Below are 21,170 nucleotides of genomic sequence, written 5' to 3' on the forward strand. Positions count from 1 at the left end.
AAAAGAGGTCCATTGTCAGTTGTCCCAAAACCACATAAGTTCAAGGGACAGGCGTACCGGACCCTTAACAATGTGACATAAATCACATGAAGTGAGTCACGTGACGTGAGTCACATGACTTGAGTCACATGAGGTTAAACGCGTGGATAACGTGAAGCAGTCATCCTTAAATTAGGTTTAGGCAACCAAACTACTGGGTTAGGTTTAGGAAAAGGGTTAGGCTAAAAATAAGTAAGTAAATGAGTGCAAATTACACATTTCAAAGTCCAGAGACGAGCTGCTCTCTTTTTCAAAACTCTCTACCCACTGAAGCAGCGGCAAAGTGAAAAAGCTTACAGCACCTGGTATTCCCAGGCGCACTCTCCTCTAAGTCCCTATACTGACCAATCATTGAGCGCCGTTGTGCAAGTTGAGCAGCACTGAGCTCTGTTGAGCACGCTGCTTCCTCAACCCACCAATCAGCCATTGCTTTGACTGACCGGGTCAAGTGCATCATGGGAGTGACAAGCGTAAACAACACTACTATCATCAGGGACTGAGATCGGTGACAGCGAACAAGAGGTAATAAGTCCAGTATGTTCTCTGTGATTTCATATGTTTTTAGTCTTTACCGAGCGATCATTGACAGTGACGGAGAGATAGACTGCAGGAGAAATATGCCAGAAGCAAGATATTATTTCAGCCGGAGCTCCGCCGTGCACCCGGGTCTCCAGTCCATTAGAACGGTGCGCACGCGTTCGTCTAGGCGGGCAGCTCTGCAGTCGTTACAGGCCGGTTAAAAAAAGCGTCCACGTTCCACAAGGAGCCACAGAGAACCGCCTAAGCACAAAAGAGGACCCAACGAGCCGGACGCCATGGCGTCTGCAGGAGAGAGAACCACACGCAAAACCGCATCATTTCCCTCATGCCAGACATCTTTTTTTTTATATTGATAAATGTGTGCACGTTTACAGCGTGTATTTTCTACACTATAAAAAATTTTCAAATTTAAATTTTTTTTTTTTAAAATACTACTTTTGACAAAAAATCATGCCAATGGCATAAACACACTCAAAATGGCAATAAAATCAAAATTGAAAAAGACAAAAATGTCCTTAGGGATACATGAGGGTTTTAAAGACAACGACCCTGTTCAGCACTTTGGTTAGCTGTTGTTGTTTTTAAATGTGCTATAGAAATAAAATTGACACTGACATAAAGAAAAACACAGCATCCAAAGAATACAGCCACAAAAAATAACTTTAATGCAATAGTGATTTAGATGCCAGTGGTCATGAGGCTGTTTGAATAAACAGTGAGAGTATATTGCATAGGTTGTTAATCTGGGACAGTCCTGCATGAAAGCTAAGTGAAAAACAACAAACTTCAACAATTCTTCAGTGTCCCTAAGCAATAAAGTTCATTTGTTCTTTTCTGTTCCTTCTGACCATTTTTAAAGGTGACTGCATTTTCTGTGAACCTTTTCTTTAAACGTACCATCTCCCAGTGCTTGTTTTACGATATTACTTTCAATCAATTTTGTATACATGCCAGTACAAAGCATGGAGGTGGTGAGACAGCTGGCCACAGGTGTGTAGAAGTGTAGAAATCCTTCTTCATTCAAACATGTTGGAATACATTAAATCACACCATGACCTACCAATCCATAAGCATACTTTATAATGGTTTGTAAAAACAACATTTGAATCATTTAATCTTTTCACATTTGAAGATTAGCTTTGAGGTTTGCTAAAAATGTTATAAATAAGAACAAGTTACTAGTTTGGCTTTGACATAAATAATGTAATAATACATAGTTCAAACAGACACTTCTCTCTAAAAACATTTAAATATTTTCAAATATTGCATTTACGAAACCAAATTTTGTGGTGCTCTTATTCATAAGCAAAGTTTGAAACAGATTAGTTAAAGCCATTTTCATATGCCAAACTAGAAGGGGGTGAGAGCAGAGGTTTGCCATAATGACAGGTTTAGAAAAACAATCTCAGCCTCCCTGAGCAGAAAGTCACATCAATACCACATTTTTAAAAATTGAATAAAAACACTCAAAAGCTTGGCAAAACACACCACCCTCCATACTGTTTTTAACTCTCAGTACAACCAGGTGAAACTCAGCTCACCTTCTTGTAGCTGGAGCTTTTAAGTACTCAATGCAAAGGCTAATATTGTGTAACACACTACCCATTGTAGTTCACACATCTCGAACACTCAAACCAAATATATTTCTTTACAGGTCAACAGAAGTCCTTGCTATTGCACAGAAATACAGGGTATTTTACAATGGGTACATCTAATGACAAGGCAGGTTATTTAGTGACATTTTGGTTTGGTTTGACAGCATAAATGTTCATTGCTCTCAAAAGAAAAAAAGTTGCGTCTCAAATTCCATTATATCTTTGTGTGTATGAGGATGCTTGCACCTTCGCAGCTTGAAGTGAGCATGCATCTTCATATTTTCAGATTACAGGTTAAAAAAGGCAAACACCTTTTGATTAGGCTCAGCTTCTTTTAACATCCCACTACAGCCTTTTGAGAAAAAACATGAACCCCCGTTTTCACTTCCTCATTGCTGCAGTGAATGATATTCATAGAGGTGAACAAGTGCTAAATGAGCGCAACATGATAATATGACATTCAAGAGCACATTGACAATAAACACACAGGCCTAATATATAATTTTCTTGTAAAAACATGACTAAGACACACACATTTTTGTTTACAGCTTTTGTCTAAAAAGGCAAGAAAGTAAAATAAATATTCTAGAAGACGCTTAAGGACAAATGTTCTCCTTTTTAAATTGAGAGGCGGCTGACTTACAGTGACCTCACAGGCATGAATGGAGAGAGAGGTAATGTTACTCAAAGCCCATTTTCAATTAGCTAAACAGTTTTGACTACCAGCCTCTCAATTTCAAGAAGTGATAAAAACAAGACAACGGGGGAAGAAAAACCAAACATGATACTGACAGAAGTCTTCCAACAATTCACCACTGAAGAAATGTAACAATTAAGAGTCAGACAGAACTGTAATTGATATTTAAATATTGCAAAACATACAAAAACAGGTGTCTTTGAAGTGTAAACATTAAATTGATGTCTGATGTCATTTTTGCACATGGAGAAATTATATAAAATAAATCATGTCTGTCATAACTATAAATCGATCTCTTTAAAATGTAAAAACAACATACTATATCTCCATTTCTTATTATTACTGTAATAATAACAATTCTGTTAACATTTGTCGTGTATAAGTGTTTTTTTACTGCACTGGTATAAATAGTTATATGTAGAACATCTTAATTCATATTTTGACTCCTCCGGCTTGTCTTTACAAGGCAAAAACAATACTTGTGTCTCTGCCACACTCAGAAGAACACACACACACGCAAACACACACACAAGCTGCCACAGTCACACGGGCTCTATGTGCGATTGAGGGTCTGGAAGATTCTGGATATTTGGAGCATGACTGGGCCAGTCTCAGGGTCGTTCATCCACTGGGTGCTGTTCAGAGGATTCTCCAGCATGTCTTCAAATGCTGCATACAAGAAGTAAGAAATAAATATATTTAACAAAACCAGCCGCTTTTAAAAATCTATAAAATTCGATGTAAAAAACATCATCTGTTCCATTCTGTCAAGAAACTTTCAATTGAAGTACTCAGGCTGTATATATGTGTTCTCTATACTGCAGCCTGTGTTTCATTATTTTACACACACACACACACACACACACAGTGAGCATTGTACAATCCAGAGTCTAATTCCTCGTATGTGTACACATACCTAGCAATAAAGCTGATTCTGACACACAATCATTAACTGAAACAGAAGCAGCTGTTTAGGAGGAATAAAACTTGGTCAAACTCTGCCAAACTCAGCTAACAAGGTGAGGTTGCTAAAGACAGTTAACTGTCAAAAGTCATACACCATGGCAAGACTGAGCATAGCAACAAGACACAAGGTAGGTATACTGCATCAGCATGGTCTCTCCCAGAAAGAAATTTCAAGGCAGACAGGGGTTTCCAGATGTGCTGTTCCATGTTAAGGACCGTAGACACAGTGGTCAGCCAACAAACTTACTGCAGCGGATAAAAGACACATCATGCTTACTTCCCTTTCCAATCTAAAAAGGTGTCCAGCAGTGCCATCAGCTCAGAGCAGCAGAAAACAGTGGGACCTTGGTACACCCATCCACTGTCCAGAGAAATGTCATCAGAAGTGGCCTTCATGAAAGCCAGACCTCTGACATAGAAACAAGGCCAAGCGACTCAACTATGCAAAAAAACACAGGAACTGAAATATTTGGCTGTAGCAGAAGTTTGTTCACCAAAGGGCAGGAAAGCTGTGAAAGAATGAGTGTCTGCAGGCAACAGTAAAGCATGGTGGATGTTCCTTCAAGTTTTTGCCTGCATTTCTGCAAACGGAGTCAGAGATTTGGTCAGGATTAATGCTGAGAAGTAAAGGGAGATACAGGGAGGCATCTGACTGGCTCCAAATTTATTCTGCAACATGACAACGACCCCAAACATACAATGAATGTCATTAAGAACTATCTTCAGGGTAAAGAAGAACAAGGAGTCGTGGAAGTGTTGCTATGGCCCCCATAGAGCCCTGATCTCAGCATCCTTCAGTCTGTCTAGGATTACATGAAGAGAGAGAAGCAACTGAGGCTGCCTAAATCTACAGAAGAACTGTGGGTAGTTTTCCAAAATGTTTGGGAAACCTACCTGCCGAGTTCCTTAAAAACTACACCGATCAGCCATAACATTATGACCACTGACAGGTGTTCTTGCACCATTTAACTGTCATATTCAATGCTTTTTAAGACATTTTAATACCTCAGGAGATATAATTTAAGACCCCAAAAGTGTCAAAACTATTTCTTTGATAGAACTCTTTAACTGTTCAGACGATACAAACATGACTTATTGACATACCCTGCTGCTCGAAGTTTGATTGTCTCCATCAGCCTTATATGTTGTGTTCTTTTTCACCTTGCATTTTATAGCAAATTTAACCCTTTAAAAAATAGTAACAAAGAGATGCGCTATAGCTCTCTTTTAATGAACAAAGCAAAGCCATATTTGGAATATGGGCGGTTTTATTTTCACCACAGGTGAATGACTTTGCATATTCCGAATCAGGGACCAAAGAGGCTGTTTACACATCTGCATCCAACAACTAGGTGGGCAGAAATACGTACCTGTCGCAGTCTTTTGTAAATATAATCTGATATGTCTGATATATCAGACCTGCAGTGTGTCCATACAGTGCGTAAACACAGTGCGTAAACATTCTCAAACAGCAACAATCATTAAACATACTCATGTTTTTGGTGAACTGATTGTGTCTGTTTGTGAACGTGAACTCATGCAATGCTGGGTTATACTCAAAATAAACAACTAAAATAACAAAGAAATATACAGTACAAAGAAAGGTATCAATGAATTGATGCAAGGCGGGACTTTCTAACGTTTTACTTTCACTTTTTAAGTTGGCGCACCGCTGAGAGGCAATTATGGATAATCCACGGAGGAAAACAAATTATGGAGGAAAGAGACAAAGTTTTTATAGTCTGTAGTTAGAGATCATTTTTTAATTAATTAAACTCACATATACCTATCTTCAAGTCAACCACGACTACTGATAACAAAATATGACATGCAGCTTGACGTCAAGTACTGCAGCTAATGTTCACACAGTTTCTCTTAACTGTCCCTCAATATTACATTAGTCCAATATCGCCAAGTCTGCTAGCCACATTGGCATTAGCATATTGCGCAGCTAAGTTAGCTAACCTTCAAAATAAACAGCAAAACAACATTTAACGTGGCAAACTTAAGCTTCTAAGTTTGAAGTTGCTTCACAGACAGCCCATGGCAATCCATCCCTGAACCATTACAGAGCTTGTTATGCTTGTGGAATTTTTTTATCACTAATTAATTAATTTAATACACACTGAAGTGTAAAGAAAGAAAGTATGAACATTATGGTTTTTGCAGTGCTTGCCATCCTCTGTGGTTGGCTTGGCAAATAGCACGGTATTTCAATTTTGTGGTTAGCGCAACAGCCCTGGTAAGTACCTATCAAAGTTGGTCCAAGGAAGGAAGAGTGGTGAACCGAAGATGGGGTCATTAGCTCATTGGTGCATGTGCAGGCCGCGTGGTCCATTCCTACAGACAAGCTACAGCATGTCAAATTGCTGAAAAAGTTGATGCTGGTTCTGCGTAGCGCAGTCAGGGTGCTCATGCTGACCCTGTCCACGGCTGAAAGAGTCTACAATGGACACGTGAGCATCAGAACTGGACCACAGAACAACAGAAGAAGGTGGCCTGGTCTGATGAATCACATTTTCTTTTACATCACATGGATGTCTGGGTGCTTGTGCTTACTTGGAGAACACAATGCACCAGGATGCACTATGGGAAGAAGACAAGCCGGTGGAGGCCGTGTGATGCTTTGGGCAATGTTCTGCTGGGAAACCTTGGGTCCTGCCATTCATGTGGTTGTGACTTTACCTGAATGTACCACCTACCTAAACATTGTTGCAGTCTGCATGTCCACCCTTTAATGGAAATGGTAATCCCTGATGGACGTGGCCTCTTTCAGCAGGATAATGCACCCTGCTACAAAGCAACAGTGTTTCCGGAATGGTGTGAGGAGCATAATGAGTTCAAGGTGTTGACATGGGCTGTTTCTCAATACTCAATATATTTTTGGCAGCGAAACGCATTATGGGATACCTGGATATCCGAAGTCCACACAAGTCACCACCGATGCAGGCTCCGTAAAACGAGCGGAGAGAGAACACATCCAGGTATTTGACTGTACTTGGCTAGATGCGGACTTTTGAATTGGAACAGTACTTTGGCTGCGACCGATGACGTTTCACAAGTCCACAAGAAGTACAGTACAGACAAGAACGCTGATTGAGAAACAGCTTTAGCCTCCAAATTTCCCAGATCTCAATCTAATCAAGCATTTGTGGGGATGTGGCGGACAAAAAAGTAAGATCCATTACAGGACTTAAGGCATCTGCTGCTAGCGTCTTGGTGCCACATAACACAGCACACCTTCAGAGGTTTAGTGGAGTACATATATGTATATAAACAAACACACACACACACACACACACACACACACGGCAACACATAGGTGCATCAGTACATAATAAAAAGTTGAAGCACAGTTGTTTTAAGCTTATATCCTACACTTATCCATTTTAGCAATTCCCAATAAAAAGTGAAAAAGTGAGTAAAACACAGTGACCAGGAACTATCCTACCATAATATTAATAATAAGCGTTAAACATATTCAGTCTGTAAAGTTAATTGCATTTACTAACACTGTTTATTTTTTAGGTCCGTTTGTGTTCCCACAGCCTGCCTTAGTAAGGTCTGCTTCAGCATGTGATTTCTTACATTTACAGAATGGCACTGTGGCTGTGCCCTAGTGTTCAAAAACATTACCACAAAACAAAATAGGCAAATATGCGAAAGATAGTTTTTGACATTGTTGGGCTTTCCTTTTAAGTGTGATTTCAGAGATTCTTTTGTCTGTCAAATTACCCACAATTCTGATTGTTCCACTAAATCTGACTAGACTGTACCTAGCAAAGTCTTGGGATTGGTTAGACCCAATTGGACCACTGGATTCTCCAGAATGGCTTGGAAAAGCGGGCTGTTGGTGTCGATGCCTTTGTCCATATCTTCTGGAGAAGGTTTCCTGTCTCCCAGCAGCCACTCGCACTGCAGGAGGGAAAAAAAATAAAATAAAATACAGTGAGAAACCAAAATCTCTTTTCTTTTTTGAAAACGCATTGACATCACCGAGGTCACAGTGCAGGATACAGAACAGTGTCCACATGTTTTTTTCATACCATGACACCCCACTAAATTTGGATTACTCCTCTTAAACTAATGAATATTCCTTTCAATTGATATGTAAAGTCAAGCATTGTCAAATTTTGCATTGTTTTTGCGTCAAAGGGCCAAACACGGCCTGCTTAAATGACTGTAAGCAGTATAACAATGGATGTGTAAACCTACCGCAGCATCCTGTTGGTTGTTATTCACCCTCAGAGCATCAATCACCTCCTTTTCATCAAACCCCATCTCCATCAATGCAATGACAGCCTGCAGAAACAAAAGGTTAAGAACTTCTCAGTCTACTGACAACAACATAAACAGTCACAGTTCTGTAAATTGTGTGCTCATACATTTAATCTTTTATGCATGTTGTTTTACTTTTATTATTATTACTATTGTTATGCAGGGTTTTTCCTGGTTCAGAATGGGCAGTAAGCATGATCAGTACGTGTACAGTACAGGCAATGAGTTACGTTACGACCGAAATGTATACATTTTCTTGTTATTTCTGACCATTCGATAACAAAATACAGTATATCCATAACATGGAGGAGTAAAGGTATAAATTAGTGTATTAATAAATATAACATTAAATAGAAAGTATAATGTTAGTATAATAATATATTTACAAGTTACACTTCACTGGATATTCTGCCTACAAATAGTTTATTAGTTGAGATTCAGCCGTTTCACAAATAAAACCATTTTCTGATATTAGCCTACACCACTGTGGTTTGATTAGTGCTGATGTTTGTATTTTCATTATAATTTCAGATAATCGTACAGGTTACTATAACTTAGTGGCCTATAATATTAATTCCAGTTGGACAAAACAGCAGTTTAATTTTTGTGGGTTGTTTTCGGTCATTAAATTATTGTGCAAGAAAAATGCTCTACATGGTGGTCAATCTCTGATTTGTTTATGCAAATTACTAACTTGTCAGCAGTGCTTGTGGAAGTGGAAAACAAATCTCTCCGCCGACAGAGTTTAGCAGGCAAAGAGAACAGGAAAAGGTGATCGTCACGTAGCGCCCAGATACGGAGAGGGCAGAGGAGAGGACCGGCAACTTGGGAGAAGTCCCGGTACGCCAAAGAGTAAAATGTCAAGGTGCCGGTACTACTTCAAGCACTGAACTACACAAGTCAGTAATAAAAACCGTGCATACAGAAAAACGAGTTTAACATTTCTAAAGTTTGCTGTAGTGCCTCAACCTTTTTTAATGTCCCGCCTCCCCCTGGCTGTGATTGGTCGGTTCACGAAAAGTGACTTTGACGAGCTACAGCACATGGCTGCATGAATGGCACCTGATCTCCCTGCGGCGATAAGCAGGCAGGAGAGAACAGGAACAGGTGAGCGTCACGTAATGCCCAGAAAACCAAAGAGCGCCTGCTGCATGTGTAAATTACAGCTGCTGTGGATGAGAGGAGAGGTGACTGCTGAAAGTCAGTTGTATTTAAGTTTATGTTCTGCTTGCTCAACAGTTGTTTGATAAATGGCTTTTAAAAACACATTCGGAGAGGATTTGAAAGGTCCCTCCAATTCTGATCATTGTGGCGCTGGTGATTTTCCTTTGGGGCTCACTAAAACCTCTTTGGGGGGCGCCAAAAAATTCTCTATGCAGGAAAAACCCTGGTTATGTCTTATAGGGCTGTACATAATGATTGCAAGTCGATTAATCTAACGATTATTTTTTTGATTAGTCGATTAATCTAACAACTAATTTTGTTTCTACAGAAAAAAAGTTGCCTATTACTTGATTAAGATACCAATTCAGGGCTCGACAATAACGGTGGCCCGATGGCCAGTAAAAAGTAACGTCGGGACAGTTGAACTAGCAACTCGAAAGCAAAAAAATTTGACACTCAACATCCTGCATTTGCTTTGCAGCTCATGGCCCACACTATTGTCCAATCCAGACCATGCAGACAGAACTTAAAACTGCATTTTCTGTAACAGCCAGCAGGGGGCGAGTCCGCAGGTTGCAAAAAGAAGTCCGGTTCCATTAGAAATAATGGTAAAATGTTGCTACTTCTCAGCTGAATTATCACCTCTGTAAAGACTTTCCTAATGAGTTTAGTCTCAGTTGCTAGTTTCAAGTATTCTTCAACACAGCATGATGTTCATTGAGTAAATTATGGTCCTATTTAGGGGGAAATAGAGGATAATGCAGCATAGGCTTTTGGGCGGGACTACCTTGTGATTGACAAGTCGCTACCATGGCGATCTGTCAATCAGGATTGAAGCGATCTGTGTCCGCTGCTCTGTGTAAAGTTTTTTATTAAATGGCTGTCAGCAGGAGAGCACGTCATGTTTGAGTCTGTGAGTATGTTTTGTTTTGAAAGTAAATTGTTTTAAACTGTGTTTACATTTTAGTTTGTTTTGTTTTTTTTATCCAGGATGTATTTAACAGATTAAACATGTTAACAGTATAACATAACTTATAAGTCTTTGGTTTTGTTGTAACATTGATAAATTACTTTTGTAAGGAGGGCCAGTAAGTTTCAAACTGACTGGCCCAGTGTGGCCAGTTGCAAAAAAGTTTAACGTTGAGCCCTGCAATTTATCCAAAATAAATAGCAAAAATATGTCTAATCAATATTTTATACAATCATCCTGATGAAGCACATAAAAATGACAATAGTAGCATTTCTTAAAGGGGCATTATGTAGTTTTCAGCGGCCACTAGCGGTGCGGTTTTAAGATTGCAACTAGGCGTTTGCTTGTACACGTGCTCGCTTGAACTCATGAGTGAGTATAATCCATAACACAACCGCTTTCATACAGAAATCCAGCAATAAACGCAGAAACACCGGCATGCAGGCTGTGGCTTCTCTCCAGACATGTTCAGGCTCTGTTACTTCAACGTTACTCAGGCTCAGAGGCAGATCAACACCGGCTCCGTACCTTTCATTCAGCACAACGAGCTGCATTTTGGCACAGTAACTTACTCACGAAAAAAAAACAGAGTGACAGCGGCTATAGACAGATAGGGTGACAGCTTCACACAACATGCTGGAAATGCAGGTAAACTCCCACTGCAACATTACAGTAATATTTTTACCAACTTGAGGTTGAACTAATCCATGTTCGTTACATGATAACAGTACATTTAGTCAGAGGTGCTCCGATCAGGATTTTTTGTGCCGATCACCGATTGCTGAAAGCAGTATCAGCCGATACCAATCACCAATCCCCGATCACTAGGTCTATTTGGAGCCTTTTATTTATCATGTAGCATTATACAGTATACTGTATATTTATTTAATTGGTCCTAAAAACAATGTATTAAGTGTTAAAGTTAACAGATGATAAAAGTATCATGAAATGACAACTGTTTATTTTTTTCCCTGGAAACATGGGCAACAAATTCTGCTCAATCTGTGTTAGAGACTTAAACCATAGCAGCCTTTGCCTGGTTACTGTGAACATCTTATAGCTTTACAAATATAGCTTTCCTGTGGAATAACTACAAAAACAGAACAAACAGCAGGGAGAGAGAGGAGTGGAGAGAGGGAGAGGGGCTACAGAGGAGTCAAAACTGCCTTCAGTGAAATCTGAAAATAAAATTTAAATAAATAAAAATAGGCTACAATGTAAATTCCATATTATACAGTCTACTATATTCATTCTAATTTCATATGATTTGCCATTAGTAGGCTATAGGTCTTATATCATTTCAGTGGATTGTTTTCATTTTTAATCCTTGTGCAGGAAGCACAGTCTACATATCTTACATGCTGCCACTGACTTTACCAGAGGGAGAGTAGCAAACACTTTATAAAGTCAAATAAAAACCTTCTGGCCGTATTTAAAGGTTAAAAATACGGGAGATTTACGGGGAAAATGGGAGTGGGGTAATGTGAGGCTACATCCACACTGCTACGTTTTTAAAACAGTTTTATAACAAAAACGATCTTCTCCGTCCACAGCAGTGTCAGCTGCGTATCAGAGTTGATCTCTGTCTATATTAGAACGACTGAAAACAAACATCTAGTGGCCGTTCAGGTAGCTACACTGGGCATGCGCGTGCCAGTGTAAACATGAAGCAGATGGTCTACTCCGCAGTAGCAGACGATTTAGCGAAAGAAGAAATTAATAGAAAATAATGAAAAACTGACTGACAATGAAGTGGAACTGTTACTGAAAGTAACTCGGGAGTACGAGAGACGGCGGCGGAAAACACACTGGGAGTTGTCGCAAAGTAAATACAGCGACATGCACAGTAGGCTAGGCTAACTGTTAAGTGTTATTTACACAGTACTTATATTTTAATATACCAAAACTAAACCTCTGTAAGTAGCATCGTGTTTTTGCTTTGCATGACAGATAAGACCGACTCACAAAGCCAAATGTGAGTGTGTGTTATCGTTTTATAAAGTCCTCCGTTTTGTCCATCAGGTCAGCAGTGTTTTCAAACAAACATCTTCTGATTCACCGTTTTAATCTGGACGGGAGGCAAAAGGTCTCCATTTTTGTAACGAAAACAGAGAGAGATGCAGTCAGCTGATTGAGTGGCGCCGCACTTTGCATCAGGAAACTCACACTGAAGGATCAGTCTCTCTCTCTCTCTCTGCCTGATGTGCTGTGTCTGTTAAACTGCGGTTGCGGGTGGCGTGCGAGTTTGATGAGCACAGCTGCGACAGTTTCACATGATCACTCCTGCATGTTGCTCCACTTGTCTGATTGCTGCTCAACTCTAAAATGATTATGTGGGTGCATTAATCCCTTCTTGTCTGAGAAGGACTTTGGTGCTAGCTAGCTTTGAAAACCACTCACACAGCGTAGTGAAACATTTTAGCTGCCGTTAAATTGGTCTGGCGAGTATTGCATCATCTGATCGGCTTTTCTTATTGGCCTTTTTAGCGACCACCGATCAAACTAGTTAAAGACATTATGGTGACCGATCGATTGGAGCACCCTTACATTTAGTGCCCTCAACAGAAAGCTGAAGTACCCCAAAGGAGGGGGTGAAAGGTTTGTACCACTCCCAAGTGCTGCAGTTTCCGCCATAAAACCTACATAACAGACTCTATGCATGACTATTAAAATGACAATATTAACCTTGTCCAGAGACTAACATCAACCTGAACCAGGCTGTGAGGACTTCAGCAGCCATAAACAAAACAACCCCTAAACACTCCCAAGACCAAGAGGCGGTGGACCATGGTAACGAAGTTGACCCCCTTCTTCAGTCTTGATTCCCTACCCCACCAAAGAGCCATTAATTTGGAATCTTAACATGCCCTCTCCCTTTCTCACACCTAGATGTGAGAAACTCCAGACGCCTGAGAAGGACCCTGCCCCGAATTCATTTGTGTGGACAAATGAATATTGTCTCCTTATAAACTTCCCTATTAACTTGTTTTAATTAAATTAATCTTTAAAGTTATTTAGTAGTTCTTGCCACTTCAATTGAGTAATTATTACCCCGTTCTTGTTAAAAACTATGTTGGAAAGAAGGAACCACAAATAAGTTAATTTTGCAGTGCTTTTAATCCTCATCAATGGTCACCAACATTTCTGCATTTAATTCATGTTGTAACTAATTCTTTGTTCCCAGCACCGTTATATACTCTTCGAAATGATATAATACAGAAATATTATGTGTTAAATAACCAATTTTCCTAGCTCCTGAACCAAGGATTGAGTTAAATTTAAGTAAAATAGTCAGACGGGATCCTTGGTTCCTCTCATGGAACCAGTGCCCCCCAGAGGACAAATTAAGTATTTGTCATTGTTTTAATGCCTCTCCCACTGTTTAATGTATCACTATATGTTATTGTTCGTAATCTGATGCCATGTTCGTAAAACTTGCTTATATATTCTCTAAGTAAGAACGTTTAACAGCCAATATTATCCAGGAAGTATTTAGTCAAGATGCTCTTTCATCTGCTGTGATCCCTACGAAATGTATTTGATTGAAATACACGCAAATAGACATTAAAATAGACATTAAAGTTAACGGACAGCCTTTCTTAGGAGACCGGAAACAAAGCCTCAGGGGAAACAAAGCCCTCCTCCTGGGACACGCCCTAGGAAACAAAACACAGCGCCAGACACGCGCTCACTCTCTTGTCTTCTTCCTCGGTACCTCTTCAGCAGCCCTTGGCACACGCCCAGCATGCCCCTTCTCCCAGCAACGCCTTAAGGAGTTTGGAAGATTTCTTTGTTCTTTTCAAGCAACACACGCGAAGTCACGCTCCCTTTCCTGGAAGTTATCTTTTTCTTTGGTTTGTTTGTAAAGTTAGCAGACCGTTTCGGTCGCGCAACTCTGAATTCAATAATGACCAAGTTCTTATAAGCTTTATTTTAGTCAAATTAACTTATACTGCTCCCACCGAAGTTACACCAGCAGTAATAAAAAGGACATCAAACCAGAACAGAGCCAGGGTTTACTGCCAGGCCGATGACGGCCCTGCCACTGACAAAGCAGAAGAACCCCCGGAGAAATCCCTATCACAAAGCCAGGAATTGTTTTGTTGCAGTTTATATAGTGGTATATTATGTGGGTCACATTAGTTACAGCGACTGAGAGGTGGAGAAGCTGTCTACCTGAGTATTGGTAAAACCACAATAAATCTAAATTGAAAGTTACAAAGCATACAGCGGCAGGTCCGAGCTAATGTAGCGTAAGTTGGCTGCCCTGCCTGCATCGCTGTAGGCTAGTAAACAAATTGCTCCACATTTGCTCTTTACAGTTACATCCTTTCTAGCAGGCTAAATCAACACTTTGACATAATACCGATGGTACACAGGTTAGTAATATGGGTCGCGTTAGTTGGTTAAGTAATGTGGAAAGCGATACAACTTTGCACTAGATAACGTTAGCAACAGCTCGGCGTTAGCTGGTGAGCTAACGTGACTCTCACCGACCAGCTTTTGTCATGTTCACTGTGTTTTTACTCAACATCATCTGGATCTGTTTGGTCTGATGAGCTTCAGTACATAAACCTTTATTGTTGTTTTGTATCCTTACATGGAGTTTTTTGCTGTGAGACTATTGTTTTATGGTGTTAAAGGGCTGCATGTCGTTAGCTGCCGTGTTGTCGCTGTAGTATCAGAGAGGCTCAGGAACGCGCACAGGGCTGAATCCGATCCGGTGTCCTCACATTAAAAGCATCAAATTTCAACAAACTTCACTGATGTGTTGTGATAATAACAATGAGTCAAAGAGTCAAACCCGGCAAGAACCACTTCGGTCCTGTATTCCTTATTGTCAAAATTGGCCTCTGTCGGTTTTGGAGGCTGTGTTCAGTCCCGTTCCGGTCGCAGTGTGTACTCACTGAGAGCTGATCCAGTCTACATGACAGTGTGGGGGGGCGTAACGCACATTCAGTGCTATTGGCAACTGTAAATGCCAATCAATATCTGCAACAACTCCCTGTCTTTGTGTTTTTAAATATGCAGAAGCAAACAGCAAATTCATTCATGGGAAAATTAAATCAAAAAATGTATATTAAAATCTTTAAAATGGAAAAATAAATAAATAAAAGAACAAAATGAATCAGTTCTTTCTTGTTTAAATTTAGTCTATATTGTATGTGATTAATAAAGTAGTGTTATTTTTTTCTTTTAAACCAATAACTTCCAAAATAGTCTTAAAAACAAACAGGAAAATGAATCGTGATAAGATAGTGAATCGTGCCTAAAATAAATCGTGATGTGATATTTTTGCCATATTGCCCACCCCTAGGTGTACCATGACGGCAGCAGGGCAGAATTTACTTTTAACATGAAGGCAATGAAGAAATACATTCTAATGGACTACGTGTCCTCGTGCTGATAATGTTCCGTGCTTGTGTGGAGATAGAAAGTACACACGATTTGCGGTGCTGCCGTCAGTGCTCCAGGATACTTTCGCTTCACGTGTTCATCCTGCTTCATGCTGGCTATTCGTGGACAGCAGTTGTGCTGCAGTGAAGCTCACGGAACGAGTACCACGTTGTTGAGTGTCTGTCAAAAATACTCCCAAACTTTAGACGGTTGAAGGCGAGGTCTTGTAGCAGGAGCTTCCTGGGGGAATCCCAGTAACACCGGATGGAGCGACGCTTCGACGTACATAATGCGAGTCGACGTATTTGACCAGCCCTAGATATATACGTATTATGTTTTTTTATCCTTAACCTTTCCTTGTTGTATACTCTTTATGTTAGTCCGTCCACATTTACTAGCGTTTAGGTCACAGTTGTGAGATTGTTTTGGTGTTTTCACCTTCTTGTTGTTCCTCTCCTCGAATGTGGATAAAAGGCTGGGAGAGGATCTCTGTTCCCCAAAATATAGAAACCTAGACTCTGTATATGATTATGCATCCCTTTGTTCGGGGCCAGATGCCCAAAGCTGCCCTAGGCGGCAGGTCTCTGGACCAGCTGTATATGTGTTTTAGTACTTCTCTGTTTATTCTCTTTTACTAATAAATTTTTCAAAGACAACGGTTGGTTGTTACTCAATTATTTGCTTAATCCCTCACAAGCAAGATCCAATTTCCACAACAATAATTTGTACAGCGGCAGAAGTAGCTCAACCTGGCAGGTGCAAGCACCAAGATGAGTTTTTTTAAAGTAAGTAATAATCCAAGAACTGAATGATAGCTCTGAAAGGATAAAGTCACCTACTCTTGAATCTGGTCTGAACTCCCGTTTCCTGCGGATCCTCTTAAAGATCTCTGTGAGCTCGTCCTGCCTACTGCACTCGTGCTCTGTGCTCGACTGGCTGGAGAGGCTGCGCAGAAGGTTCGAACCAGAGGCTGAGGGGCCTGGTATGGCGGAAGCTGTGGCTCCTGCTGCCCCAGAAGAGTCCTGGCCAGGTATTGGTGCGTCTACAGAGGGGTCATCTACATGCTCGATAAGCCACTCCATTGCCTGTGTCACTGACATGCTGCAGAAAGAAAGTATAGGATGAGAAAAGGTTTCAGGATGAATTAGACTAAAGTTGAGTTACCCAAGAACAGTAACAACCCACAACATTGTCCTCATTGTTTTCTCAAAGTAAACAAGTTCTCAACTTCCAGAGGTGATTTGATAACAGATAGTTACCAAATAGTTTGACTCATTATCAGTAGTGAAGGAGTTATTAAACCAGCTCAGACTTACTGGTTCAATCTAAGAGCTTTGATGGCTCTGCTCTCTGGGAAACCCATCTCGGTGAGCTGCTGAAGGGCTGTTTCATCCACCCGATCCTCTTCATCTTCATCCAACATTGCTACAAGACCCCGAAACACAAAGAGATCAAAACCAAAACTCTACAACAATAATCATCATCGTCACAATCTATTTTTCCAGCAAAAATACATACATACAATTCAACAAAATATGTAAAATAAATACTCTACGGTACATAAAGACAGAACACAAAGTATCTCATCCTCATTTGGTCAGAGATTTAAAATGTAATTTAAAATACACTTTCCTATGAATTTAGAAAAGTGGTTCAGCGGTTTGCACTGTTGCTTCACAGCAGCCAGTTGGGTCCTTTATGTGTGGAGTTTGCATCTTATCCCCATGTATGTGTGTTGGTAAGCTCTGGGTGCTCAGATTGGAAATCCTGTACTGTCCTTACATGTGAATGTGTTTGTGTGCATGTGTAGGTAATGTAATAACCTGGTGACATGTGTAGGGTGTACCCAACCTTTTTCCCCACTGTGTTCTAGCCATAGGCTGTATATAAAAAGATTCTAGCGCATTATTATGATGGATGAATGTGTTATTGAATGTTTCCCCTGTTTTAAAAAAAAAATTTCTTCTCCCACTGCAGCTGCAGAACCTTATGTGTGGTAAATGTGTGTACAACTTTCTTGACAGTAGGATTATTGATATAGACCTGGAAATTGTTTTAAAAAAAGGGATTGTAAGCTTCACCATTGGCTTTTTTGAAGAGTTCAACAGCATCAGGGTTCAAGGCAAGAAGCTTCTGGGCGACTTCAATGAGAGAAACCAGGATCTTTCTTAGCTCCGTCTGAAACTGGAGCAACATAAAACACGTGCACACAAACACAGTAAAAAATTAATAACATCTTTGATACACTACCAAATTTTGAATGGTCTACACAGGTAGAATAATTCTTACTTGTAAGATCTGCATGTTAGATTTAACTTTTTGATACCCCTCGTAAACTAAATCCCTTCTACCAAGAACCTTACATCTCTGATGTTATGCTGGGTCACAGTGCGGTCAGTGTGGCGCGTGGACAGGTTGCCGGTAGCTTTTAGAATTGAATCTTTGTCTGGAGCCTTGTTATCTTGTTTCTTCTGTGACGACAAGAACAAAGAACAAACAGAGATCATTAAAAGCAAGCAAAATAAAGACCTCACATTTCTATTGCCAGTTTTTGCAGAATTTTAAAATAATGATGCTTTCTAGAGATGCACCGATCAATCAGCTGGGGACCAGAATGGGCCTTCTCCACACGCATCTCACCTGCTGCTGTGAAAACGGATTTGCGGGTGAAAAAAAAATAATCAAAAAGCAAGTGTTTATAAAACTGCTGATAAATGAAGTGAGAGGAGAGGGAGAGGGAGAGAGAGAGAGAGGAACAGACTGGTGTAGGTGTGCGTCTGAAGGTAAAAGCAAGGTAAGCAGATTACTGTAGTTTGTGAACAAACACTAAAATACAGTGGCAATAAGTAGACATAAATGGAGAGACGTACACTGAGCTGTGTTATACTGCAGTTTATTTTCAGTTATATATTCTTTGTACAGAAAGCTCTGTATAGCACTCTAAACTGGAGAATGTTTTATTTTGAGATGTGTCTGAGTGAGAGAAGGTCCTGTAAAAACAAAATGTAAAGAGTACACATTATTTAATAGTCAGTGTTTTATAAGGAACATACAGTTGAATGGACGCCACTCAGAAAAGCCAATGCGAATGCAGATACTAATCAAGAATTTTCCAATCAAGAAAAGCTAAACAAAAGTTTGAGTATGCTGTCAATTACAGCTCTTAGAAAGAAAGAAAATCGGAATAGGCCAAAATCGGAATTGGCAGGTTAGACCTTATAAAAAAAAATTAAATAAAAATAACAGCCAGGAAATATGCTATCAGTGCATCTCTAATGCTTTCAATTCTGAAGCTGCTCATGCTTACCTTTTCATCTGAACTAACATCTGCCATCTTTGGAGGCGTTGGTGGCGGTCTTTTCTTTATGAGCAGCAAAACTTCTACAACATATATGAAACATGGTCAGTTTATGGAAAACTGTGTAGTAGTGTCGTAATCCCAGAACATGTCAAACAGGGTTTTACATACCTTTATCTTTGAGATTTTCATCAGCGACAGTTTTGGTGTCAGTGAGGACTCTCTCCGTAGCAGCATGTATGAGTTTATGGTGGGTAAGTGTTTTGGGGTCTTCTAGACTTCCATGCACATACTATAAACCAAGCAAAGGACGAAGCATCTCAGAAATACAAAACAGCAAACAATAAGGGCGAAACTATAGATTATTTTCATTACAATGTAATCTGCCAATTATTGTTTTAATTAACAGTTTAGTCTGGAAAATGTTGTAATGAAGTGACATCGTCAAATTGTGTTTTTTGTCTGACAAACCTTAAATAATTCAATTTCCAATTATATACAACTGTAGAAAATTCTCACATTAAATAATCTAGAATCTGGACATGTCTGGCATTTGTAAATCACTACAGCTGAAAAAAATAAGTAGATTAATCAGTTAGTTGACTGACAGTAAATCTATCTACAACAATTTTGATTATCGATTAACTGCTGAAGTCATCAAGAAAAAAATGAATCTCCACTGTGAGAATCTGCTATTTTTGTCTCTGTCATATCATTGTGAATTAATTAAATATTTTTGTGGCCAGACAAAACATGAAAACCTAATCTAACCTGTGACAAGCAATCTGTGACAGTTTTATCTGTTTTGCATGCGAAACTAGTCATTTAAAAAGGCAATTAATCGACTGGTTGTTTTTGTGTCCTATATAATACATAATTCTACAAAAGTAGATGCATGGGATCTGATAATAAATTGAATCTTTCATCATGATGTCTGTGCCCATGTGTTGATGTTACACAAAATTTGTCTTTGAATCGAATTATTTCCCATGTTGTCCTGAGAAACAACCATTTGACTACCACTTGAGTTTATGCTATAGGCCACAGAAGTGCAAGTAACATAAGCTGTGTAATAATAGACAGCCAGAAAAGCAAAATGCCTCTAAGGCTAGACAATATGAACAGAAAAGGGGCAGAGTTAGGCAGTTAGCTACGTTGAGAGGGGCAGTCAACCTGCTAAATTATAAATAGCAAAGTCTACCCAGTTACTATAAATACAAAGCCAGTGACACCGACACTTGACAGTTTACACAGAGGGCATGATAGACTGCAAACACCCCAGGCAGAGGAGTGACAGGACAAAAAAGCAGCAAGGGAGACACAAACAACCCTAAAACCTACATGTTTCAAGCACTTCTCCTTCAGTTTCTCAATAGTGGTGTCTTCCGTGACCTCCTCCAACCACTCCGTGCCGTCCATGGTGCAGATGTGTATTTTCAACACTTTCCCGGCGAATATCTTCTCCTCCTGGACGAACATAGCTAAAGCTATGACGGTAACGTTAAAGAGTACCAGTCCAGTGACGTTAGCTAGCAGCAGTTGCTATGTGCTCCTGGCAAGCTAGCGTGCTAACGTTAGCACCCAGCAAGCCGTCTTTCTGTAAATCCGCCGACAACAGCGCAAGAGCAGGCGCCGATTAGCTGAAGGCCATTTTCGATTTCCTCTGGCAGTACTCGGTGCGGTGGTAACCTATTAGCTCTTTGACCACCAAGCTGTTTATTATCCCAACGACCACACAGCCATCCAGCGAGTACCCTATTTTTACAGTAACATTTGAACTTTGAACTTCAACGGTGCTACTACCGCTGCATCATGGGAGTCGTAGTCCTCTCAGTCGATCCAAACTGGTAACTTTCCCTAGTTTTAAAAACAGACTAAAAACTATAACTACGAACACGGTACAAAGTCAGCATCTACAGTATTCTCTTAACCTGTGATAAGCAAGGATGGATTACCATCCTGGCAAAGCCTGCAACTGCCCTGAGGCCCCAGACCTCAAGGGGCCCCATAAGCTCCTCAACCTACAGTCTATGGTGTCAGCTGGTTTGTACTAATTTTATTGAAACGTTGGGAATTTGCACCACTAAAGCACAATATCAACTGACTCAATAAGATTCATTATCGATTATCTGGCAATTACTTTATCAATTAATTGATTAATAGTTTTGTCAAAAAAAATCAGAAAAAAATTGAAAACTCACAATTCACAATTTTCTAAAGCCCAAG

The 21,170-nt window shown here is 39.9% G+C and overlaps 1 protein-coding gene across 1 annotated transcript; it reads right to left on the reverse strand.

Moving 5' to 3' along the window:
• Positions 1-1,221: 1,221 nt before the first annotated feature.
• On the reverse strand, positions 1,222-20,734 carry ubac1 (UBA domain containing 1). Its single transcript, XM_038703737.1, has 10 exons — positions 20,286-20,734; positions 19,116-19,236; positions 18,954-19,027; positions 18,010-18,117; positions 17,728-17,830; positions 16,963-17,071; positions 16,486-16,747; positions 8,053-8,139; positions 7,614-7,752; positions 1,222-3,540 (listed from the first exon to the last, which is right to left on the reverse strand). Exons 1-10 carry the CDS (start codon positions 20,421-20,423, stop codon positions 3,425-3,427), a joined length of 1,257 nt encoding a protein of 418 aa, XP_038559665.1. The 5' UTR covers positions 20,424-20,734; the 3' UTR covers positions 1,222-3,424.
• Positions 20,735-21,170: the final 436 nt, after the last annotated feature.

Source organism: Micropterus salmoides, unplaced genomic scaffold, assembly GCF_014851395.1.
Source record: "Micropterus salmoides isolate LMB-PRFRI ecotype aquatic unplaced genomic scaffold, ASM1485139v1 Ms_hic_scaffold_7, whole genome shotgun sequence".
Classification (NCBI taxonomy): domain Eukaryota; kingdom Metazoa; phylum Chordata; class Actinopteri; order Centrarchiformes; family Centrarchidae; genus Micropterus; species Micropterus salmoides.

Bases quoted from the DNA above. Each gene is read 5' to 3' on its own strand.
- ubac1 (XM_038703737.1), bottom strand. From the start codon at position 20,423: ATGTTCGTCCAGGAGGAGAAGATATTCGCCGGGAAAGTGTTGAAAATA. The intron at 19,237-20,285 runs GTAGGTTTTAGG...CTTGGTTTATAG, and splicing joins AGGAGAAGTGCTTGAAACAT to TATGTGCATGGAAGTCTAGA. The intron at 19,028-19,115 runs GTATGTAAAACC...TATATGTTGTAG, and splicing joins TGAAAATCTCAAAGATAAAG to AAGTTTTGCTGCTCATAAAG.